This window comes from Physella acuta, unplaced genomic scaffold, assembly GCF_028476545.2.
Source record: "Physella acuta isolate Inbredline_101_S28 unplaced genomic scaffold, ASM2847654v3 ptg000524l, whole genome shotgun sequence".
NCBI classification, from domain to species: Eukaryota; Metazoa; Mollusca; class Gastropoda; family Physidae; genus Physella; species Physella acuta.
The window spans coordinates 47,640-71,340 of record NW_026732043.1 but is presented as its reverse complement, the minus strand read 5'-3'; the positions used below and the strand labels follow the sequence as shown (position 1 = coordinate 71,340).

The window sequence follows — 23,701 nt, the reverse complement described above, 5'->3', positions numbered from 1 at the left end:
CCTTTAGTTTGTATGAGCTACAAATGCGACCAGTGTTTCTTTCAGAGTTATTCCTCCCTAGATGAGGGGGGGGGGGGGAGAGTCTTGAAATTTTGGTTGGCGAGGGTGGACTAAATTTTTTGGAAGGGGTAAAAATCTATTTCCTATAAAAAAAAGTATATTTCGTTGAATGGGACGGTAGACAAGCTTTAGGGTGTGTGTGTGTGTGTGGGGGGGGGGGGGGGTGCGCAGGGCGGAGGCCCCCCCCCCCCCCCCAATGCGACCTATGTCGTGTTTGAGATTAGATGCAAGGTTTAGGGGTATGACTTCGACTATGTTTAGTATCAATATGCAGTAATTACGCGTAGATCAAGCTTAATTCCGGTTATAATGCCGATTCTGGTCAGAAATCAGTTTTCAATTACATTTTTCACTTCCGGTTCAAATTAAAGTTGAGGTGGTGATTTTGTTTTAGTTTCGATTTAGAGGAAAAGACAACACTATCCATCTAGCGCCCGTTGTATCTCTCCCTCAACGGGCCATTTATCTCGTATAAGAATATTCGAGAAAGTTTAGGGGAGATCACTCCCGGTTTATTTATTACTTAAACTTTTTAAAATAGAATAGAAACTCGTAGAAAAAGAATTGCACACCAAGTGTTTAGTACTTTAAAATGCTTTCTTCCTTTATAAAACAAAAGAACATCACACATGTGTCTGGTGGTGCTATAACATTAATACTAATAGTTTCGCTGTCTGTCTATCTATCTATCTATCTGTCTGACAAGAACGCTCTAGAGAAAACACAAGGAAAATAAAAACATGCATAGTAATTCGAAAAACGAAGTATGACGTCGACACATTTAGCGCACAGAGTAGAAAATAATCTCAAGCCGGATAGTGCACACATTGATATGACGTCATTGATTTGGTCTAATTTGGTCTAATCTAAGTGGTTTGCGTGAAGTTTCTTTCATACAATTCTTCGGGTAGGGGCGAAGCCCCACCCCCGCGTAAGAACGTCTGAGCCCCCCCCCCCCTCTCCCCAACTCTCCTCATCGATACTCTATAATAAAATTACCGCCTAATTAATGTGTCTAATCTAAAAAGTGGTTTTCTTGCAATTTCTTTAATGCAATTCTTCGCGTAGTGGCTATGCGCGACACCAGTGTTTCTTTCAGACTTTTTCCTCCACGGAGAGGGGTGAGGGTACTTGAAATTTTCGGGGGCGGGGGTAGAATTTTCGGGGAGGGGGCGGACACTGGAAAAAGTAAATAATTATATTTCGTTGAATGGGACGGTAGACATGTTTTTTAGGGGGGGGGGGGGTGGGGGGTGTGGGGGGGTGTGTGGGTGGGTGGGGGGTGGTGTGTGTGGGGGTGGGGGGTGGGGAGTGGTGTGTGTGGGGGTGGGGGGTGGGTGGGGGTGTGTGGGGGTGGGGGGTGGGGGGGGGGTGGTTTTAGTTTAGAGAAAAGAGACAGCACTATCAGCCTAGCGCCCGGTGTATCCTTCCTCAACGGGCCATTTTTCTCGTCTATAATAATAGTTTAGCTGTCTGTCAAGAACGCTCTGTCTGACAAGAACGCTCTAGAGAAAACACAAGCAAAATAAAAACATGCACAGTAATTCGAAAAACGAAATATGACGTCGACACATTTAGCGTAGAGTAGAACATAATCTCAAACCAGAGAGTGCACACAGTAATATGACGTCATTGATTATCGCGTAAACATTGAAAAAAAGGAAATGTTGTCTAATCTAAATGGTTTGCGTGAAGAGTTTCTTGCATACAATTCTTCGGGTAGGGGCGAAGCCCCACCCCCCGCGTAAGAACGTCTGAGCCCCCCCCCCCTCCCCAACTCAAAAGAAATTTCCTCATCGATACTCTATAATAAAATTACAGCCTAATTAATGTGTCTAATCTAAAAAGTGGTTTTCTTGCAATGGGAAGGTAGACATGTTTTTTTTTTGGGAGGGTTGGGGGGGGAGGGGTGGAGGGGTGGGGGGGGGTGGTGTGTAGGGGTGGGGGGTGGTGTGTGGGGGGGTGGGTTGGTTTCAGTGTTTCTTTCAGACTTTTTCCTCCCCGGAGAGGGGTGGGGGGTACTTGAAATTTTCGGGGGCGGGGGGTAGAATATTCTGGGAGGGGGCGGACACTGGAAAAAGTATATAATTATATTTCGTTGAATGGGACGGTAGACATGTTTTTTTTGGGGGGGTGGGGGGTGGGGGGGCGGTGTGTGGAGGGGGTGGTGTGTGGGGGTGAGGGGTTGGGGTGGGGGGTGGTGTGTGGTGGGGGGTGGGGGTGGTGTGTGGGGGTGGGGGGTGGGGTGGGGGTGGTGTGTGGGGGGTGGGTTGGTTTTAGTTTAGAGAAAAGAGACAGCACTATCAGCCTAGCGCCCGTTGTACCCTTCCTCAACGGGCCATTTATCTAGTAAATGAATAATAAACGTATTTCATCACATCACATCGTAACTGTTGTTTAAAAAAATAAGACATACAAACTGGTTAAAATTATTAGCATTTAATTTGGCAATTTATAAAAATAGATGATCGTGTGGATATAAATTGTAGCACTGAGGCGAATGATGGAAACAATAAATCCGTTGAACACAAGCAAAATACACATGTTTGATCACGGTACTATGGTGGTAGTTTGACTAGAGGTGAAGAACAGAAGCTTCTTCATGGCAGAATATATTTAAAAAAAAAAAAAAAAAATTTATTAGCGAACGCATACACGTGAATAATTAGACACAGTAGCGTCACAGGGCTGTGGTGAGAGTGCGGTCCATGCCAGGTAACACCATTGGGGGGGGGGGGGGTGACACCAAATCGAAAAACAACGTTTTATGGTGCTGTCAAGACAATGTTTTACGGAGTTAGAATAATAAACTTATGGGGCGAGAGGGCTGACACAATACCGGAAAGGCAAAATTGTTGAAGGGGGTGGGGTGATGCCCACGGACCGATTGACACCCGTTCTAGTGACGCCACTGGAGAGACTCACACATAAGCACACACGAACATACATACAAGCATTCACCCAGTCAAACAAGCGCACAGAAACACACACACACACACAAATATATATACACATACACTCTTCGAGTGCATGTATACAAATAATCACATACTCACGCACGCAACACACACACAACATGCGCACACACATACTCAGACATCACACGCCCTGACTATGAGCACTTGCGCTCAAACATGGGCGAGGAGAAAAGTGACGTTCGTTAATAACTAGTAATGAACAATTACGTAAAATGATTTTGATTGATTTTGCATACAAAAATCGGAACAATATTATATACAATTTGGGCTTTTTAGCCTATTAGTGTAATTACGCATTGGATAATTAGTTTCATTAAAATAATTGATCGTCTGCTGGCAACATTCGGTGGTATGGTGACGTAGGAACAGAACTCAGTGTTTTAATACATCTTCCAGAGCGTTTATGTAGCTCTGGGCCATCTGCAATGTTTCGTATTTAGACAACTTCCGGTTCCCGCCAAAAGATGGGATGACATCTCGCAGACGATCGAACGCTGCGTTCATGCTTTGCATCCGCTTGCGTTCTCTGGCGTTCGCACTTGATCTGAAAAAAAAAAATCACATTACTACATCTTGTATTTTATATTACATCACAAAATACCAAACAATATCAAAATAAGAATACAACTTCGAGAAATAATAATGCATTTTATTATTTAGAGCATAAACAAACATCAGGGATTAGATGAAATTTACGCGTACAAAAAACATTATAAATCCCCTATAACAGGGGTCGGCAACCTTTTGATACGCAAGAGCCAGAAGTTACAATTTACAAAATTTTACAGTTTTTAAAGAGCCACAACATTTTTAGTTCAATATTCGGTATTTGATTAGGATTAGGTAAATAAAGTTGATTTGTTATTTAAAATAAATAGCTATAAATATGAAATAATATTTATTCATATAAAAACATAGACATGTTTCGCCAGAATTGTAAAATTAGTAATCAAATATTATTATTCTAAAACTATCTCAATCCACTTTAGAAGCTGTTAATTTTTATTTTATTTTTTCTTTACGGATATCACCGGCTCAGGTGGTGTCTTCAATTAGCCATGCAGGCCTCAACACGGCAAACGCTAACTGGCTTGGATATCGGTTTGAATAACTTGCGTCGTTTGCTTCTATCCTTTGGTTCTCACCAGGCTTATCTTCTATCTTACTGAACGCAGGGTAAAGTAGTACCCCACCGTCAAGTAAAAATGAAATTATATAAATATTAATATTTGAGCAAGTAGCTGGAGAGCCGCATCTGGACGTCAAAAGAGCCGCATGCGGCTCGCGAGCCGTATGTTGCCGACCCTATAAAAATTGGACGTTTCTGTTGTTTTGTATTTTAGAAATAACTTGTTTATATATAGATCTGATTTCAAAGTATATTTCAATGTATATCATCGAAACATAAACACCTAGCTACCCAATCGTTAACGAGGAAATCAATTGCTATCAATAATTATTATTTTTGTCACTAACACGAGCATTAATCAATAATCCGGAAACAATATTAGTAGTTTAGCTCCCATTGGCGTAGGCAAGGGGGGATTAGGGGGGTTATAACCCCTCCCATGACTAACTCCTGGCTACGCCACTGTTAGCACCTACACATTTTTTTAACTAGTTAATATAAAACCAGACACATAAACTAACTGTAAAGTAGGATATAATTAATGGGGCTCTAAACAATTGTCTACACCGCAAGTAAACAAACTGAAATATAGGACGTAATTTATGGGATTGTAAACAATTGTCTGCATCGTAAGTAAACTAACAGTTATGGGGCTCTAAAAATATAAAGTCCTGCACAGCAATAAACTAACTGTAATGTAGGTTATAATTAGTGGGGCTCTAAAGTAATTTCTGCAACCGAAAGACTTCAGTTGATTTTCAGTTGTAATTTTGTGTGTATATAGGAGTCAATTTTCGTTCCTATAAATGTAATAGTTTATCCCGGAAGAAAAGTGGTGGAAAACCAAGAAATTGATTTACTTTTAAAATTAAAATAAATCAACTTATTAGTTATAAATAGGCATATGCTCAGCTGCCAGTTTGGAAAAAAAAAAAACAACGAAAAGAATAATTTAAAAAACATTTAAAGTTTTATTTTAAATGGATTGATTAAACTATATAAATAACAATACCATAATTAATCTTAGTGTAGCCAAGGGGTCGGCAACCTTTTGAGACGGAAGAGCCAAAAGTTACAATCTGCAAAATTTCCCAATTTTTAAAGAGCCACGAACTTTTTTTTGTGCACTTCGGTAGTGGAAAACATGGAACCATTGCCAGTGGGCTGGCCACAGCACACTTGTGGGGCTGGGCCTAATGCCCATCGGCTGTCCGCCAGTGTTTCTTCCAGGCATCTATTCGGCTACCCCCCCCCCCACCCCCGAAGAGAGTCCACGCCCCCCCCCACCCCGGAGAAAAAAAGTCTGGAATAAACACTGCTGTTAGCTGTTCATATACGCTCTACTCCACCAGTTCTCGTTGTTGTTTTTTTTAAATTTTGTTTAAAGTTGTTTTTGTTTTTTAATTTATAATGTTTTTGAGTTTCGAAAATAATATAATTATTATGGAACTGGAGAGCCGCATCTTGACATCAAAAGAGCCGCATGCGGCTCGCGAGCCGCAGGTTGCCGACCCCTGGTGTAGCCTAATGAATTTAATTAATGGAAATAAAAAGGAATCTGTATTGCTATTGCTAGAAAACTACTTAAAAGGCTATTATAATTATGTTTTAGATGTTTCTATTTTTTAAATATACTCACCGCCTTTTAACCACTACGTCACCATCTTGACCTTCCTGTACTGAAGGCGACCCCTTGTTGTCAAGGTCACTGTGAGTGTAGTACGAGCAATAGCTTTGGAATAGGTTGCTCATGCACCCTCGATCAGATTCAGTAGCAACATTGTCAAATATTGTGCTGGATTGTTTCCCCTTCTCGCAGGCGCTGAAACTCGTATAAATGTTTAGGGCGTCTGTGCCTAGATCGAATAAACAGGAGCTACTGTACTCGGTGGTTTTCGGCGAATGGTAGGTCGACCAAACAGAACTGTAGTCTGCTGGGGTGTTGATCTGCGCGGTGCCAGAACAGTGCTCGTGTAGCGGCACGCGTGGTGCCGGAGACGTGCAGGTTTCCGTGACGTGGGCGCCGGTCACGGGGAAGCACGCGCCCTGAGCCTCGCACTGTTTGAAGTGTTTGACGTCATCTTTTGACGAGCTGCGTGTTTCTTTGATGACGTCACGCCTGCGCTTTCTCTCCGCCGGTTTATCTCCGTGTGCAGTCATCGTTTCCGGTAACCAGCTCTGTCTTGTTGCCGACAATTTGTTTCCGGAAATTATTGATTACCAGTTTCCGTTAACTGGTTGTCTGTGTCGGAATTTTTTTTTTCTTCTGTTTCCGGCAAGCGGATTTCTTGTTTCCAACAACAAATGATTGTTTGTATCCTGGCAACCACTTTCCTGTTTCTGACAATTAATGTTTTTTTTTTTCCGGCAACCGGTTTACTGTTTCCGACAATGAATATTTGCTTGTTTCTTGAAGCCGCTTTCCTCAAATGGCTACAGGAAGATGCTGGTCTAGTGATAGGACCGAGCTTGTTATCCCGGATGTATCTCTGAAATAAGACCAAGTTCCAGCGGTCTCAGCCTCGAGTCTTGAGAGAAGCACCTCTCTACCTGGAGTGGCCGGAAACGCGGAGGTGCCTGTTTATATTTGCCGTGAGCGCTCCCCCCACTCCCCAACAGATCGTGAATTATTGGCCTCGTGAGCTCATCGATAACACAGCGATTAGCCCACAGGTAAAACTTTTTTTTTATAACTCCCTCACCCCCGGGACTGTACGACTCAGGTGAGACAAAAATCGATCAGGTACCGCTCACCGGGAGGCAACGCTTCACTGGCCACAAGACCACGCCCACTTTACCTGCTCTTTACCTAACTCGTTGATTGGTCGCTTCCCGGAGAAGACCGGTAGGGGAGGGTTGGAGGGATGAGACGCTGGAGGAAAGCCCAGCCACCGAATGGTTTTATTACAGCATAGATTGATGACTGACCGCGTTGTTGTGACGGGGTCATTAAGTTTAATATTCACCCGCGTTTGTTGATACGGGGGGATAACTCTAATGATGCCTTTGAAGGGGGGTTAATGCTAAAGAAGATCAGGTTTTACGTTGATAGTGGTTTTCATACAGGGTTTGAAGTGTTTTATATATATACTAGGCATGCTGCCCAGCTTCGCTTAGGCTTTCGAAAACATTGAGAATTTGAATGCTTAATTAATTCGCCCGAAGGTCGGTCTACGACCTCAAGAGTTATGAAGAGGTTCCTCCGTGGACATTTTTTTTCGATTTATAGCTCATATAAGGTACCGGTCAGTCGAGGTCAGTTTTGACCCCCACATCGTAGACTTTTCGGCCAACCGGCCCCCGTGTTCTGTCGCACCAAGGCAAGATCATGCCAAATTTGAAGCGCCTGCGGCGCCGGGAAGTGCCCTATCGGACACCCGACAATCTAGATCTAGATCTAGATTCCTAAAAGAATTTTTTTTTTAAATTTAGCCCGAGCATAATAAAAAAGAATACATTAACCAAGTTGACTTGCTGTGTCTCGAACCCGCACCACCTGCGTGGTTTAATGTACACTAACATCTCCGCTATTTAGGCACCTTATAAAATACGGAGAATGAAACACGTATTTTAAAATCTTAACTTACGCGAATATGCCTATTCTTTCAAATTAATTTTTTATCCCAAATTAGCCAGTTCCAAACAAAGATTTTGTATAAAATAAATAAGTCTTGAAATAGTTTAGTCCTAATATAGACATTTATTTTTGGAATTGATTTTAGAGAAGTTAGAGTCTAAATCTAGATCTTAGCGTCTACGTCTAGATCTAGTTATTGCGTAGATTTAGATTTAGATTTAGTCTAGATCTAGAATCTCTAGATCTAGAATCCAAATACATAAAATAAATTTTATGAGTTTAGGCCGGAAAAAATTGTATTGTATACATTTCATAGTGTACGTAGATCTAAATCAAATTTGAATGAAATAGTTCATTTCTTTTCATTCTTAACACGGCAGATGACGTCATTAGTTAATGTATAAGCAATAGTGACGTCACAGTTTTATGCGTTCTTTTTCACATATATTAATGCTTTTCCGGTTGCATAAATAATACTGTTTCTCTACATTCGAATACGCCTTTAATTTTTATTTTTCTTCTTTAAGTAAAATTGTGGTTATACATTTAAAACATCTAACATATTATTTTCAACAAAAGTCCGTAAAAAGTTCTCCATATACCGCTGCCGATTCTGACGTGATGTCCGGCGAAAATTTTTTGCGGACAGAGAAAGAGAGAGAGAGAGAGAAGAGCGCACATGGCCTTTTATAAATTAGGATAGACTATATGTTTTTTAAAATAGGTTCTCATGTAGGGTTTGAAGTTGTTTTGTATACGGTTTATATTTGTTTCTATTGTTTGAAGTGGGTTTTATATACGGTTTATATTGATTTTCTTATATGGTTTCAGAGGCGTAACGGGGGGGGGGGGGGGGGGGGCGGGGGGGGGGGGGGGGGAGGGGGGCAGGGGGGACAAATGTCCCCGGGCGCCGACCTTAGGGGGTGCAAATCGCAAGTTTGAGATGGGTGGTGCAAATCGAAATCTTGAGGGGGGGGGGGTGCAAATCAAAAGTTTGTCCCCGGGCGCCGGGAAGGGTCGCTACGCCTCTGTATGGTTTGAAGTGGGTTTTATATACAGTTTATATCGGTTTTCATGTACAATTGATAGGGGTATTTAAGTTTACATAAGTCTGTCTTTCTAAGAACTCAGTTGAGTATATGTGTACTTTTCTTATTATTATGATTATTAGGACCTATTTCGATATAAACCGTTAATATTTTTATATAATATGTGTACATATTTATCCATTGTTTGATTGATGTTTATATTTAAGATAAACCGACCAATGGTCTAATATTAATTTAAAAAAAAAACGAGCTGCAACTACAACATAATGAAGACCGGCCAAGTTGTTCACTTTAACCAAGCGATACTACAAAGTAAGAAACTGAACCTCGTCCAGCCATATCTACTCAGAATACAGCTGGGTTTAATAGCTGAAGGTCAAGGTCGCCGAGACGACACGCCCTCATTGACAGATAAAGTTGATATTTTTTTAAATCCCACCAGCCCGGTTCTATACACCATCCTGCCCAGGGCATGCCCCTACAAACACTGAGAATTCTATCGACCCTTACTCTTTGACCTTTCACATCCAGCTAGGAAGTGGTTAGAATATTTGTCTTCCCAACCAAATCCATGCACAAGAGTGGATTTCGCTTCACTAAAAAGATGAAGACCCTCAAACCATCCGTCTCTTAAGTGTCGGAAGTACTTGGTTACACGTTCCGAGTCCTGTTTGTTAAGGATATAGCAACTGGATGAGACGGGTTTTACTAGTCATAGCTTACACCCAAGTCGGCAATAGATTTACTTTCCATTTCGCTACAAGTATCCCGCGTGGTATACACGTGTACTCTACCAACTACACCGCAGACAGAAACCCCACCATCAACACCTCATACCTCACTATCAACATCCACATACCTCACTATCTACATCCACATACCTCACCATCAATATCCACATACCGCAATATCAATATCTACATACACCACCATCAACACCTCATATCTCACTATCAATATCCACATACCTCACCATCAATATCCACATACCGCAATATCAATATCTACATACCCCACCATCAACACCTCATATCTCACTATCAACATCCACATACCTCACCATCAATATCCACATACCGCAATATCAATATCTACATACCCCACCATCAACACCTCATATCTCACTATCAATATCCACATACCTCACCATCAATATCCACATACCTCACTATCAACATCCACATACCTCACCATCAATATCCACATACCTCACGTGGGTCTCTTCCTAAATATTAGTAAAGGTATCCAATAGATACTAAAGTATAAAGCAACGTTATTTTAAACAAAATAAGTTAGGTAACACTTTATATATTAAAATAAGTGTAACCTTGCATCTTTTTTGTTTTATTACATTTTTTTAGCAGTAAAGTCTAAAATATTTTGTTTTCAAACTCTCTGAAATGGCATATTTTTACTGACGTTCCTCTAGCAATTTTAGATCTTTTTTAAAGGCACCTACACAGTGCCGGTGCCAGGTTATTTAGCGCCCTGTGCAAAACTTATTAAAACACCCCCTTTCACACAAATTAATTACTAAAACATATGTATAAGAAAACAATTAATTTAAAGTGACATTAATTTATTATCAATTGCATACACGTTATGAGTAGATATGAAAATCAAATTTACTTGCCTCCTTCGCGCAAAAGTGTGTACTAATTCCTTCAATTCCAGTTTGCAAGCGTAATCACATTCTGTTGAAATTGTTGCAAAGTCCACGAGTCTACTTTGTACTTTACGACATACCCCCCCCCCCGTCTGGAAAAAAAAAACACCGAAGAAAACACATATTTCTTGTGGTATTGGGCTCTCTGCAGTCCTCCCAAGGTGAGTTCCAGAACGGAACGTATCTGTTCAAAGCTTGACTGTCTTTAGGTATAATTGTATCATACGCAACTATTTAGTTGTTTTATTTTATACTTTTCAGTAGTTCATAATTTGTAAATTCGACAGTACCAATGCTGCCACTGAAAATATTTGCTTTAAAACACTAAACCCCCATTCTCTCTCTCTCTCTCCCCCCCCCCCCGTGAAAGCAGCCTCTTCTTAGTTACCTCCTCCAAGTTTAAAATAGTTTCAAACTGAATTATCTGCCCCTAATAGCCGTCACCAAACTCTCTATCGACCCTTACTCTTTGACCTTTCACATCCAGCTAGGAAGTGGTTAGAATATTTGTCTTCCCAACCAAATCCATGCACAAGAGTGGATTTCGCTTCACTAAAAAGATGAAGACCCTCAAACCATCCGTCTCTTAAGTGTCGGAAGTACTTGGTTACACGTTCCGAGTCCTGTTTGTTAAGGATATAGCAACTGGATGAGACGGGTTTTACTAGTCATAGCTTACACCCAAGTCGGCAATAGATTTACTTTCCATTTCGCTACAAGTATCCCGCGTGGTATACACGTGTACTCTACCAACTACACCGCAGACAGAAACCCCACCATCAACACCTCATACCTCACTATCAACATCCACATACCTCACTATCTACATCCACATACCTCACCATCAATATCCACATACCGCAATATCAATATCTACATACACCACCATCAACACCTCATATCTCACTATCAATATCCACATACCTCACCATCAATATCCACATACCGCAATATCAATATCTACATACCCCACCATCAACACCTCATATCTCACTATCAACATCCACATACCTCACCATCAATATCCACATACCGCAATATCAATATCTACATACCCCACCATCAACACCTCATATCTCACTATCAATATCCACATACCTCACCATCAATATCCACATACCTCACTATCAACATCCACATACCTCACCATCAATATCCACATACCTCACGTGGGTCTCTTCCTAAATATTAGTAAAGGTATCCAATAGATACTAAAGTATAAAGCAACGTTATTTTAAACAAAATAAGTTAGGTAACACTTTATATATTAAAATAAGTGTAACCTTGCATCTTTTTTGTTTTATTACATTTTTTTAGCAGTAAAGTCTAAAATATTTTGTTTTCAAACTCTCTGAAATGGCATATTTTTACTGACGTTCCTCTAGCAATTTTAGATCTTTTTTAAAGGCACCTACACAGTGCCGGTGCCAGGTTATTTAGCGCCCTGTGCAAAACTTATTAAAACACCCCCTTTCACACAAATTAATTACTAAAACATATGTATAAGAAAACAATTAATTTAAAGTGACATTAATTTATTATCAATTGCATACACGTTATGAGTAGATATGAAAATCAAATTTACTTGCCTCCTTCGCGCAAAAGTGTGTACTAATTCCTTCAATTCCAGTTTGCAAGCGTAATCACATTCTGTTGAAATTGTTGCAAAGTCCACGAGTCTACTTTGTACTTTACGACATACCCCCCCCCCCGTCTGGAAAAAAAAAACACCGAAGAAAACACATATTTCTTGTGGTATTGGGCTCTCTGCAGTCCTCCCAAGGTGAGTTCCAGAACGGAACGTATCTGTTCAAAGCTTGACTGTCTTTAGGTATAATTGTAAAATGTCTTTAGTATGTGATTATGCAACGATTTTTTTGGTTTGTTTTTGAAAAATAAAATTTAACAAATGTTATAGATTTTATAGATTTTATAGCATACAATTGTTGTATATGAATCCCTTAGGAGAGGGTGATACTTAGTTAATTAGATGATTAATTTGCGACTAAGACGATTTTAGACGCATTTGTTGTTTGTCTACAAACATTAAGTATTGCAATCTACAACGGCTACTAATGTATTTATTTTTCAACTTGATAATGCTAAGAAGACATACTAAACTTATTTGTTTAGAACTTATGCTCTATGTAATTTTTACAACAGCAAAAATAAAAAATTGTATTTATAAGTAAGCGGTCAACCTAAGGTGAGGAAATTTGAAATGAATGTAAAGTTAAGCAACGAATTATCTCCCATTTGGAAATCCAAATACCAAAAAAATTTTTTCAAGGGAAATGACTTTTACAAGAATATCTAAATTAACCAAGTGTAACAAAGACTTGCTTGAAAAACGCAATAAAACGTTTTAAATTTCATTACATAATAAATGGAACAAATCTTGTATATTATCTATGTAACCATGTCAAAAGAATATATGTTACTAAATTACTACTTAACCCTAAGTTTTGTTTGAAAGTCTACACACGGTAGCTTTGTTATAACATACTTCTAGTAAATTGTTATTGACAACATTATATTATGCTAACACATACAGTATAAAGCAGGGATCGGCAACCTGCGGCTCGCGAGCCGCATGCGGCTCTTTTGATATCAAGGTGCGGCTCTCCAGCTCCTTGCACAAATACTAATAATCTTAATAAAAAAATAAAATACTTGTAATTAAAAAAAATGTTAGTGGCTCTTTAAAACCAAGGAAATTTTGAAAATTGTAACTTTTGGCTCTTTCGCTTCAAAAGGTTGCCGACCCCTGGTATAAAGCATTCAAAAAAAATTTGGATCCCCTAATTAAAGGGACGTATTTCAAATAATTCAAACGAGCCGACCCGCAGCGTATCATACGCAACTATTTAGTTGTTTTATTTTATACTTTTCAGTAGTTCATAATTTGTAAATTCGACAGTACCAATGCTGCCACTGAAAATATTTGCTTTAAAACACTAAACCCCCATTCTCTCTCTCTCTCTCCCCCCCCCCCGTGAAAGCAGCCTCTTCTTAGTTACCTCCTCCAAGTTTAAAATAGTTTCAAACTGAATTATCTGCCCCTAATAGCCGTCACCAAACCTGGCTCTACGATTGTTTTGTAAATATTTAGCGTGAACTACAACTCACCTGACCAGTTGAGGGGGTTTTGGGGGGGGGGGGGGGTTGCAATAGAGAGAAAGAGAGGGGACTGCAAGGAGGCGCTTGCAGCTTGTTTTCTAACGGCTCGAAGAAGAGAATTATATATATAGATAGATACGGGTAATTGTTAAAGACATTGCTACTATTAGTGATTAAACATATAAAGATTATAATTTGAAAATAAAAAAGCAAAGTTTACCGTTAGTTATAAATTCCAGCCTATATTATATATTAATACTTTAAGAGTGGTAAAATAGATTCCCTAAAAACTAAAAAAATTCAGATAGAGAACGCTGCCTTTATTTGTTGTGTGTTCCGTCCTGAATTGAAATGATTTAACTTACGATAAACTCGACTACTCTATATAATCAAATTCTACTACATTTACATCACATATCAAACTTCGATAAGTAAACATAACTAGACTCGATGTTCCAGAACTACTATACCACCTCGCTTAACTTCACCAAGCTCTACAAACGATACTCCCTATCAACAACGATTTAACAGGACCTACTACTACACGATAACAGTCAACACAATTCGATACCTTAATACCACAAGACTCGATACTTTCGGACTCCAGAACAACGATACGTCATCACCTACATCCTCATTTCTCTATTACCAATCAGATTTCAATGGACCTACTACTACAAAACAGCCAAATAAAAAATACGACACTTTAACACTTCGATACTTTATACCTACGAAACCATATCAGCAACAGCCCTCTACCGTTACTCCCAAATCTAAACGATTCATCAAAATTACCAAATAAGTACAAAACTTTGAACATAGGCCTAAATAGACCTAATTTTGGGGTGGGGGTGCAAAATTGATAGTTTGTCCTGGGCGCCGAAATAGATCGTTTCGACTTCGTGTATTACCATCTATAGGTTATAAAAGATAATCAAATTTATTAATTGTTAGGTACTTTTTGATAATAGCGATTAAACCTTTTTGCGCCCACCTAGGGATGGCGCCCTAGGCGACCGCCTAGTTCGCCTTATAGGTAGCGCCGGCCCTGCACCCACTCATATATATTTATTTATTTTCTTATCTAAGTAAAACAAAGCTTTCTTTACTATTTGAGTTATATTTTTTTTTAGTTTTAAAAATATTCTAGATCTAGTTAGGATTGTTTTATAAATTAATGGAACAAGTCAAAATAAAACGAAACAAAGCTAATCCCCGAAATAAAGGCAGATGCTGAAAACGCCCTACAAATTACTATTGTTCAAGAGTGGCTCATTTTTAATTCATTCCCTCCATTTGGATAAAAGTCGAAACCCTTAAACGGAGAGGACACGGACGATTTGACTGACAGCCACATCAATGACCGCCAGTAGAAACGCGTGCACGCCCGCCACGACACACTGACCTCATCAAATAATCATGCTCTAAAACCCCGCGCTACCAAACGGCATCGCAGTGACGTCCCTTGCATCGATTGACCTTTGACACCCCGTGCGCCGCCGCGCCCCTATTTCGCAGCTGACTTCCATCTTGGCGACGGCGGTGCGCAGAGCTAAAACAATAGAAGGAAGACCCCGAGTCGCACCGGTGCGGGTTGGTGCGTGTGGGTCACTGTTGGGTCAGACGGATGCTGTAATAATCCAACAATGTGTCACGTGTCAACAAAAGTCGCGCGCGAAAAAACGGGTTCAAAAGGCACGTGCTTGAAGGGGAGGAGGAGCGTGCCCCTAATTAAGGTCGGGCGGTAATTAAGCGGAGGGAGATATTTTTAGTTGAAAATTATTGGAAAGTACTAATTAAGCCCAGCTTTTACTTTCACGCATGAACACATCATTAAGTAGTGACATTCTAATTTTAGCCAGTATAAACGTGTGTCATTGTGCACTTTAAGTTCTTAAGACCAGTCTACCTGGGAAACATCCAGGTGGGCCAAATGAAAAAAGTTCGGTGGCCCCTTAGGGAAAGGTGCTGTAATAGTCTTATTAATGTTATGATAAAAAATATTGTTGGTATTTCTCCCTTTTATCAATTCTATTCCTTCAAATCAAGACGATAGAATTGAGGCTTCGAATGCGAACAAATGTACGATGAAAATTTCCGACGTTGGGGCCCCTTTAAAAATTTCCTGGGCCTCCTGGACACAGCTAGTCCACCCCTGCTTGAGACTCTCGGAAACAACAGTCGCAAATGTGGGGGTGGGGTAAGGTGGGATGGGGGAGGGGGGTTGTAAGGACTGATGAGGTGAAACCGGTGACACCATTTTTTTGCCCTATTAAATTAACCACGAATTAAGACATATCCACATATATCCATTTATATCACAAGCTTCCGTCCTGTTTGATAAAGATGGTACCTTATTCTTTCGGTTATGCTGTCCTTGTAGGGGGGGGGGGGTGGTGGTTGACAACCTGATTTTGTAGGGGGGGGGGGGGTTGACACCCTGATTTTGCGCACAGAAAATTTTAAGTTTTTTTTTTGCTGACTAGTGGCTGTCTACTAAGAATAGTGGTGTAGTTGACCTCTAGTTGACGTGTAGTTGCTTTTTAGTAGACGTGTATTTGATTTTATTTGACGTGTAGTTGACTTGTAGTTGACTTGTAGATGCCACTGTAGCACTGCCGTAATGCCCATAAAGTCATATACACCACAAGTATTTCTGTTTAAACTGAATAAAAATTCCTGTCAAAATATATTTTACTTAATTTATTGTCATGTTAGTGTTTTTTTTAAATCAATATTGCTATAGACCCCCTCCCCCCTTTAAAAATAAAATAAAAAGATGAATATTTGATACCACATCTTTCCGTCATCGTCTTCTTCCCAATAATAACAAATTAAGATTAATATTCTATGAATCTCGAAGTCATCACCTACCACCTCCTCCCCTCACTAAATCTAGAGAAGCTACTAAATAAACGGCGATGATACGACAACAACACTACGAAAGGCAGCTGTTAAAACGGACTAATGAGCACTGTGGGGGGGAACCAGCGCGTGAGATGACGTCATAGCCGCGCCTTCCTGCTGTCTAAAGATTTATGCCGCGGACTATAAATAAGTCGAGTAGTTAATGATGGCGGGAAATATTTAATTATAGCCCCAGCAAAGTGAGCCACGGACACATTCACGGGTCCATCAACATCGATTAGCGCCCACAATGGCCACAGTGCGCCATGACGGAGCTTTGTAGGGGCCCCAACCGCGACGAACGATCTGGGTCATATATCAGCAACCCCTACCCAGGCAGGGGGGACTCACGTCTGCTAGTTTATCTGGGTCAAATAGAGCTGTGAGATGATTATGTCATCGTCGCGTGCCACGTGTATATAATATAGGATCAGGATTTTTTTTTGGAGGGGGAGGGGGGTGTGGGGGAGTTGGTGTTTAAAACTATAAAATATACGACTAGTTGAGTTGGTGTTTTAAAACTACAAAATATAAGACTAGTTGAGTTGGTGTTTAAAACTACAAAATATGAGATTAGTTGGGTTGGTGTTTTAAAACTACAAAATATAAGACTAGTTGAGTTGGTGTTTAAAACTACAAAATATGAGATTAGTTGGGTTGGTGTTTTAAAAATACAAAATATAAAACTAGTTGAGTAGGTGTTTAAAACTACAAAATATGAGATTAGTTGAGTAGGTGTTTTAGAATTTCAAATATAAGACTAGATTGTTTGATGCTTTAGAATTACAAAATATAACACTAGTTGAGTTAGTGTTTTAAAACTACCAAATATAAAGCAATATTGGTTGGAATTTTAGAATTACAAAATATCAGTCTAGATGAGTTGATGATTTGAAACTACAAAAAATCAAGACTAGATTTGGTGAGTTGGTGTTTCTAAAGTTCAAAATATCAACAAAAGATAAGTTGACAATGTACTGATGTTTTCAACTTGCTATAAATTGATCCGTTTGTGACTTGCTTCAACTGAATGCAAACAACTTGACATTTTCCTAATTTTTAAATGTAAATGCCTGGTCTCATGTGGCCAATACTCAAATCATAATCGCTGTAGGCGCACACCTTCATTCTAGTTCGTCTTAAACATTTTTTTTTTATTTAAAGGAAAACAAACATAAAATAAATGATGGATTTTATGTACGATTTACTCTCTCATTAGCATCATTAATAACAATCGTCGTCAACTAATGAAGAGTTTTATTCAACACCTAAAGTACCCCAATAAAATTGCATCATCAAAAGTACCTCATCAAAAGTACCTCATCCAAAGTACCTCATAACAAGTACCTAATCAAAAGTACCTCACCCAAAGTACCTGATAAAAAGTACCTCATCAAATGTATCTCCTTAAAAGTACCTCATTAAAATTACCTCATCAAAAATACCTCATCAAAAATACCTCATCCAAAGTACCTCATCAAAAGTGTCTCATCAAAAGTACCTCATCAAAAGTATCTCATCAAAAGTACCTCATTAAAATTACCTCATCAAAAATACCTCATCAAAAGTACCTCATGAAAAGTACCTCGGTGCTGGAATCTCAGGTTGAAGAGCACAAATTTTCACGGAATAATTAGGCGAGTCAATGTTGTGTTTTAATCAAACATGAAATGCCAAATGCATTAAGAAAAACTTTCGGTTTTGGAACGTGAAGGCTATTGTTTTGGGGAAATGTAATAATAAATGGCAGAGATGTCTACTAGACATTGCATATTTATGTCTAAAACAAATTAGTTAATTTAAAGTTTTATTCAACGGTAGAAATTTAAATAAAACAAATATAAAAATCCTCAACAGGAACAAGGTTTTAAATGCACTGAAAATAAGAAAATAAAAGTAATCTTTTTTTTTTCATTTTTTATTTATTTTATTTTTTTTTTTTTTCAATTTTTAGAAGTTTTATTAAGTGCATTACACAAAACGAGAAAAAAAACCCCAGATTAAATACTGAAAAATCAACCAAATAATAATGTTTCAAATCTTAGAATTCATTTGTTCATTTAGATTGTGGAATAGCGTCCTTCGGGCTATTGACACTGAAAAGACAACAAGAACTCGAACATCTCGCGGTTTACATACTGTGGTGGATGATAATCAAAGTTTTCTATTCCAATGGACATTTCCCACAAATCTAAGAAAACGACTTTATCTTCTAAGCCTTTGAACCTTTCTCGTATTATATGGATATACTGGGGTCCTAAAGGATCCCCTCCAATTGCATGATTGTAATTGTAATATAAAGAAGCAATGTGAGGACCTCTGAGTCCTATCAAGACGTTGGGATTTTCTTCAAGCAGTTTTTCTATGGCGGCTCTCAGAGATTTCATACGTAACGACAGCACAGCGAGATGGGAAGCCGTGTAGTGGAGGTAATACTGAATGATGAGAATATGTTTCTGGTTTTTTGGTAGCTTCTGAATAAAACTTGGAATCCCGGTATAATTTTCATTTCTTTGTGAGTATGTATACGCCGGTCCTTCGTGGCAAAAAACATTTATGGTGAGTCCAGTCTCAGGCTTGGTGCATGTCCCTCTAAATGGGTATCCACCTTCAGTTTTGTTACATTTTGTTAGCTCAAGAATAGTGTCATAGGTCATCCTGGCATTTGAGTCCCCAAAGATCCAGACGGATGTGTTTCTGAGGCATTTTAGTGTCCAGTTTGTATTGATGACCCCTACGTCCTTACAGACCAGAGACTTCCACATATTGCCAGGTGTCCAGATGCCTTTAGGCATCGCTGTTGTACAGGTGACATTTTTGTTTGACGTGTGACAGGGGGGTAACTCTGGAAAGTTATCTGTATTTTCTGTAGATATTTTAAAATTGTGAGCAACTGTCCGTTCTGGAGGTTTCGTGCAGATAGACTTAATCAGACTTCTTTCAGTTCATGTAAGGTCGTGGGGCGGTGATACATCTAAATATCCACCGTGTATCCAGTCGTCACATGATAAACTGATTATATATATATATATATATATATATATATATATATATATATATATATATATACCAGATTTTGCCGCTAAACAATGTAAACGATCTTACGAGCGACCAATATTTTTATTTTCTTATTTTCAGTGCAGTTAAAGGCTTGTTCCTATAAAGTTTTTATACTTATTTTTTTTTTTTTTTACTTTTTATTGATGCCTTATGTATGAAGTCGACACGACTAAAAATATTTGCTTTAAAACACTATCAGTAGATCGTGATATCTAAAAGACGATTATTAGCCTCGTGAAAGCAGCCGTCCGTTACAGACAACAGCAAGTTCTTAATTTTTTTACCTCCCCTTAGTTTCAAAGCGTTTGAATAAAAATATTACTTGCCCCTTATAGCCTTCACTAGATCGGCCGTCTCTGCGATTGTAAACATACGACGTGAACGACAGCTCACCAGACTGGTCGTTTGATAGCGTCTAGCTAGCTTTTTCCCTTTCTGTTATTGAATCTATCGAGTTATTTAATTTAGTAGGTACAAGACCGTTTAATTAATTTTTAATGACTAATTAATCATCTACTTTTATTAAAAAATAGATCAAAGGTTAAAATAGAGTTACAAGATTTGCCACAAACCCACAAACAAACAAACAGACAGACGTTGCGATCTAAATAAAAGCTTGTAAAAACACAAAGCCCAGACTGCCAGCGAATATTCAACAACATTCAGTGTAACTCAGTGGCGTAGCGAGGTCGGGTGTCACCAGGTGCGGCACTTAATGGTGTCACCCCCCAGAGGTGTAGCAACCCTTCCCGGCGCGCACCCCCCCTCAAACTTTCGATTTGCATCCCCCCTCAAACTTTCGATTAGCACCCCCCCCCCCTCCAACCTTGTCGGGATTTGTCAAATTTGCTCTTAAAAGACTTTTTAACACTCGAGTGAATCAATTAAGTGGAATTATCATTTTTCCCTATATATTTTGCTATTTTTTGCCTTGTTGTCACCCCCTTAAATGATGTCACCCGGTGCGGCCCGCACAACCCCCCACCTCTCGCAACGCCACTAGTGTAACTTAGAAAACATGCTCGAAAGGAAGAAAATTATTTTACCCACGGAATTAATGTGTGAACACAAAGGAAAACAGGAGCAGCACAAAATTATATAATTACAAATAATTTTTGTTAATTTTTGTGAATATTAATCAAGCCCAAAGATTGAGTGAAACAAGGACATCATTTTCAGCTAGCTGATTGTAAACCAATTCCTAGACCCCCCCCCCCCTCCCCACCCAATCCTTTATATCAGCAGGTGAGGATAGACTGATACTTTATTATTCAATCCGGTCATCAAGATGGAGGCGTTCCCACAACCTCACGTACCTGCGCTTTATTTCCCGCCAACTGCGTATTGGGACATTTGCATAAATCTAACCAGGATGCAAAGCGGCAATTTTAATGAGGTGGGGAGTCAGGCGTTGATTGGATTAGAGAACCAGAAACTGTAGAATGAAACTAATATGTCTGGTGCTAATCCCACGCTGATTGTGTTACGTTCAGACAAAAAAAAATGTTTTGTTTGTGTGAGATTTTTAATAGAGTCTTGTAATAGAAGTGTACTTGCTGGTACCAGGGGAGTCTTGTAATAGAAGTGTCTGGTACCAGGGGAGTCTTGTAATAGAAGTGTACTTACTGGTACCAGGGGAATCTTGTAATAGAAGTGTCTGGTACCAGGGGAGTCTTGTAATAGAAGTGTCTGGTACCAGGGGAGTCTTGTAATAGAAGTGTCTGGTACCAGGGGAGTCTTGTAATAGAAGTGTCTGGTACCAGGGGAGTCTTGTAATAGAAGTGTCTGGTACCAGGGGAGTCTTGTAATAGAAGTGTCTGGTACCAGGGGAGTCTTGTAATAGAAGTGTACTTGCTGGTACCAGGGGAGTCTTGTAATAGAAGTGTCTGGTACCAGGGGTGTCTTGTAATAGAAGTGTCTGGTACCAGGGGAGTCTTGTAATAGAAGTGTCTGGTACCAGGGGAGTCTTGTAATAGAAGTGTCTGGTACCAGGGGAGTCTTGTAATAGAAGTGTACTTGCTGGTACCAGGGGAGTCTTGTAATAGAAGTGTCTGGTACCAGGGGAGTCTTGTAATAGAAGTGTCTGGTACCAGGGGAGTCTTGTAATAGAAGTGTCTGGTACCAGGGGAGTCTTGTAATAGAAGTGCACTTGCTGGTACCAGGGGAGTCTTGTAATAGAAGTGTACTTGCTGGTACCAGGGGAGTCTTGTAATAGAAGTGTCTGGTACCAGGGGAGTCTTGTAATAGAAGTGTCTGGTACCAGGGGAGTCTTGTAATAGAAGTGTCTGGTACCAGGGGAGTCTTGTAATAGAAGTGTACTTGCTGGTACCAGGGGAATCTTGTAATAGAAGTGTCTGGTACCAGGGGAGTCTTGTAATAGAAGTGTACTTGCTGGTACCAGGGGAGTCTTGTAATAGAAGTGTCTGGTACCAGGGGAGTCTTGTAATAGAAGTGTCTGGTACCAGGGGAGTCTTGTAATAGAAGTGTCTGGTACCAGGGGAATCTTGTAATAGAAGTGTCTGGTACCAGGGGAGTCTTGTAATAGAAGTGTCTGGTACCAGGGGAGTCTTGTAATAGAAGTGTCTGGTACCAGGGGAGTCTTGTAATAGAAGTGTCTGGTACCAGGGGAGTCTTGTAATAGAAGTGTACTTGCTGGTACCAGGGGAGTCTTGTAATAGAAGTGTCTGGTACCAGGGGAGTCTTGTAATAGAAGTGTCTGGTACCAGGGGAGTCTTGTAATAGAATATACTTGCATAGAGGCTACATAGAATATAATGGTTCTTTGAAATACGAAATTAATTCGTTCCTTACCATTGTTCATATGCAGACTTTCTTCCAGGCATTAAATCTACCCCCCCCCCCCCCACCCACGAAGGAAATGACATTTAGATTGAAAATATATACTTTCAATAGTGTCCACCCCCGGAAAATTTAGCTCCAGCCCGAAAATTTCATGATTTCAAGTAAACCCCCCTCCCCCGTTTTACGCCTTCCTAAGTCTGTGTCTGTGTTTATGTATGCTAACACGATAACGATGTCATAAATGTGTAATAGCTTCTGTACGTGGGTTTCTGTTAATTTTTTTAGCGATTTCCCATAACCGGAAGTGATATGTATTCTTTTTCAGGTTTCTCAAAAAAAACAAAAAAACAAACGATGTATGAGTACCATTTCAGTTAGGTGGTCGAGATTCTAAATATTAGTATCAAACCGTATCAACAAGAGTCCTTCAACTTTTAAGCGATTTATTTCCTGTAGTGCCACTTATTTCCGATTGCCGAAAAACCTTTAGAATTTGGTAATTTTATATCAGATTCTCATAGTTGTTATGAAATTTTTGCCTCTTAGTATTTTCTTTAAACCCCCATCCCCCCCCCAAAAAAAAAAAAAAAACAAAACAAACAACAACAAACAAACAAAAAAAAAGGATTCGACAAATTTACTTACCACTTCTACATCCCGAGTGCCATCCCAACCGTCACTGTTTTATACGAATATACGAGCAAGTCTATGGGGGGGGGGGGGGGTGGAATATCTCTGTCACTTTTTTTCTATGTGAGATCAGCCCCTCGTATATTTTTAATACAACGGGCGTATAACACATTTGTAATGATAAGCAACTGGACCATTGGACGTTTCTGTCCTTTGGTCATGGACTTGGTTAACCCATTACAGGTGAGAACTTCCAGTGAGCGAACCCACACGGTCAGCAATTAATAACTAACTATAATAACAAGCGGCTATAGACACGACTACTAGTCTCTTTATTAGACGGCTATAGACACGACTGCAAGACTCTTCATTAGACGGCTATAGACACGACTAATTGTCTCTTTATTAGGCGGCTATAGACACGACTGCTAGTCTCTTTATTAGGCGGCTATAGACACGACTGCAAGACTCTTCATTAGACGACTATAGACACGACTAATTGTCTCTTTATTAGGCGGCTATAGACACGACTACTAGTCTCTTTATTAGACGGATATAGACACGACTGCAAGACTCTTCATTAGACGGCTATAGACACGACTAATTGTCTCTTTATTAGGCGGCTATAGACACGACTGCTAGTCTCTTTATTAGGCGGCTATAGACACGATTACTAGTCTCTTTATTAGACGGATATAGACACGACTGCAAGACTCTTCATTA

General features: G+C 39.6%; 2 protein-coding genes across 2 annotated transcripts; both read right to left on the bottom strand.

Annotated features, from left to right (window-relative positions):
- Nucleotides 1-3,410: 3,410 nt before the first annotated feature.
- Nucleotides 3,411-6,327, bottom strand: LOC131945115 (protein atonal-like). The gene is made up of 2 exons (XM_059306115.1): nt 5,807-6,327; nt 3,411-3,582 (listed from the first exon to the last, which is right to left on the bottom strand). The coding sequence occupies exons 1-2, from the start codon at nt 6,325-6,327 to the stop codon at nt 3,411-3,413; spliced, it is 693 nt and encodes a 230-aa protein (XP_059162098.1).
- A 12,246-nt stretch (nt 6,328-18,573) lies between these two features.
- On the bottom strand, nt 18,574-19,281 carry LOC131945113 (NXPE family member 2-like). The gene has a single exon (XM_059306114.1). The coding sequence runs from the start codon at nt 19,279-19,281 to the stop codon at nt 18,574-18,576; it is 708 nt and encodes a 235-aa protein (XP_059162097.1).
- Nucleotides 19,282-23,701: the final 4,420 nt, after the last annotated feature.

Coding starts and splice junctions, on each gene's coding strand:
- LOC131945115 (XM_059306115.1), bottom strand. CDS start 6,327: ATGACTGCACACGGAGATAAACCGGCGGAGAGAAAGCGCAGGCGTGAC. Junction 3,583..5,806: donor GACGTAGTGGTTAAAAGGCG/GTGAGTATATTT, acceptor TTTTTTTTTCAG/ATCAAGTGCGAACGCCAGAG.
- LOC131945113 (XM_059306114.1), bottom strand. CDS start 19,281: ATGCCTAAAGGCATCTGGACACCTGGCAATATGTGGAAGTCTCTGGTC.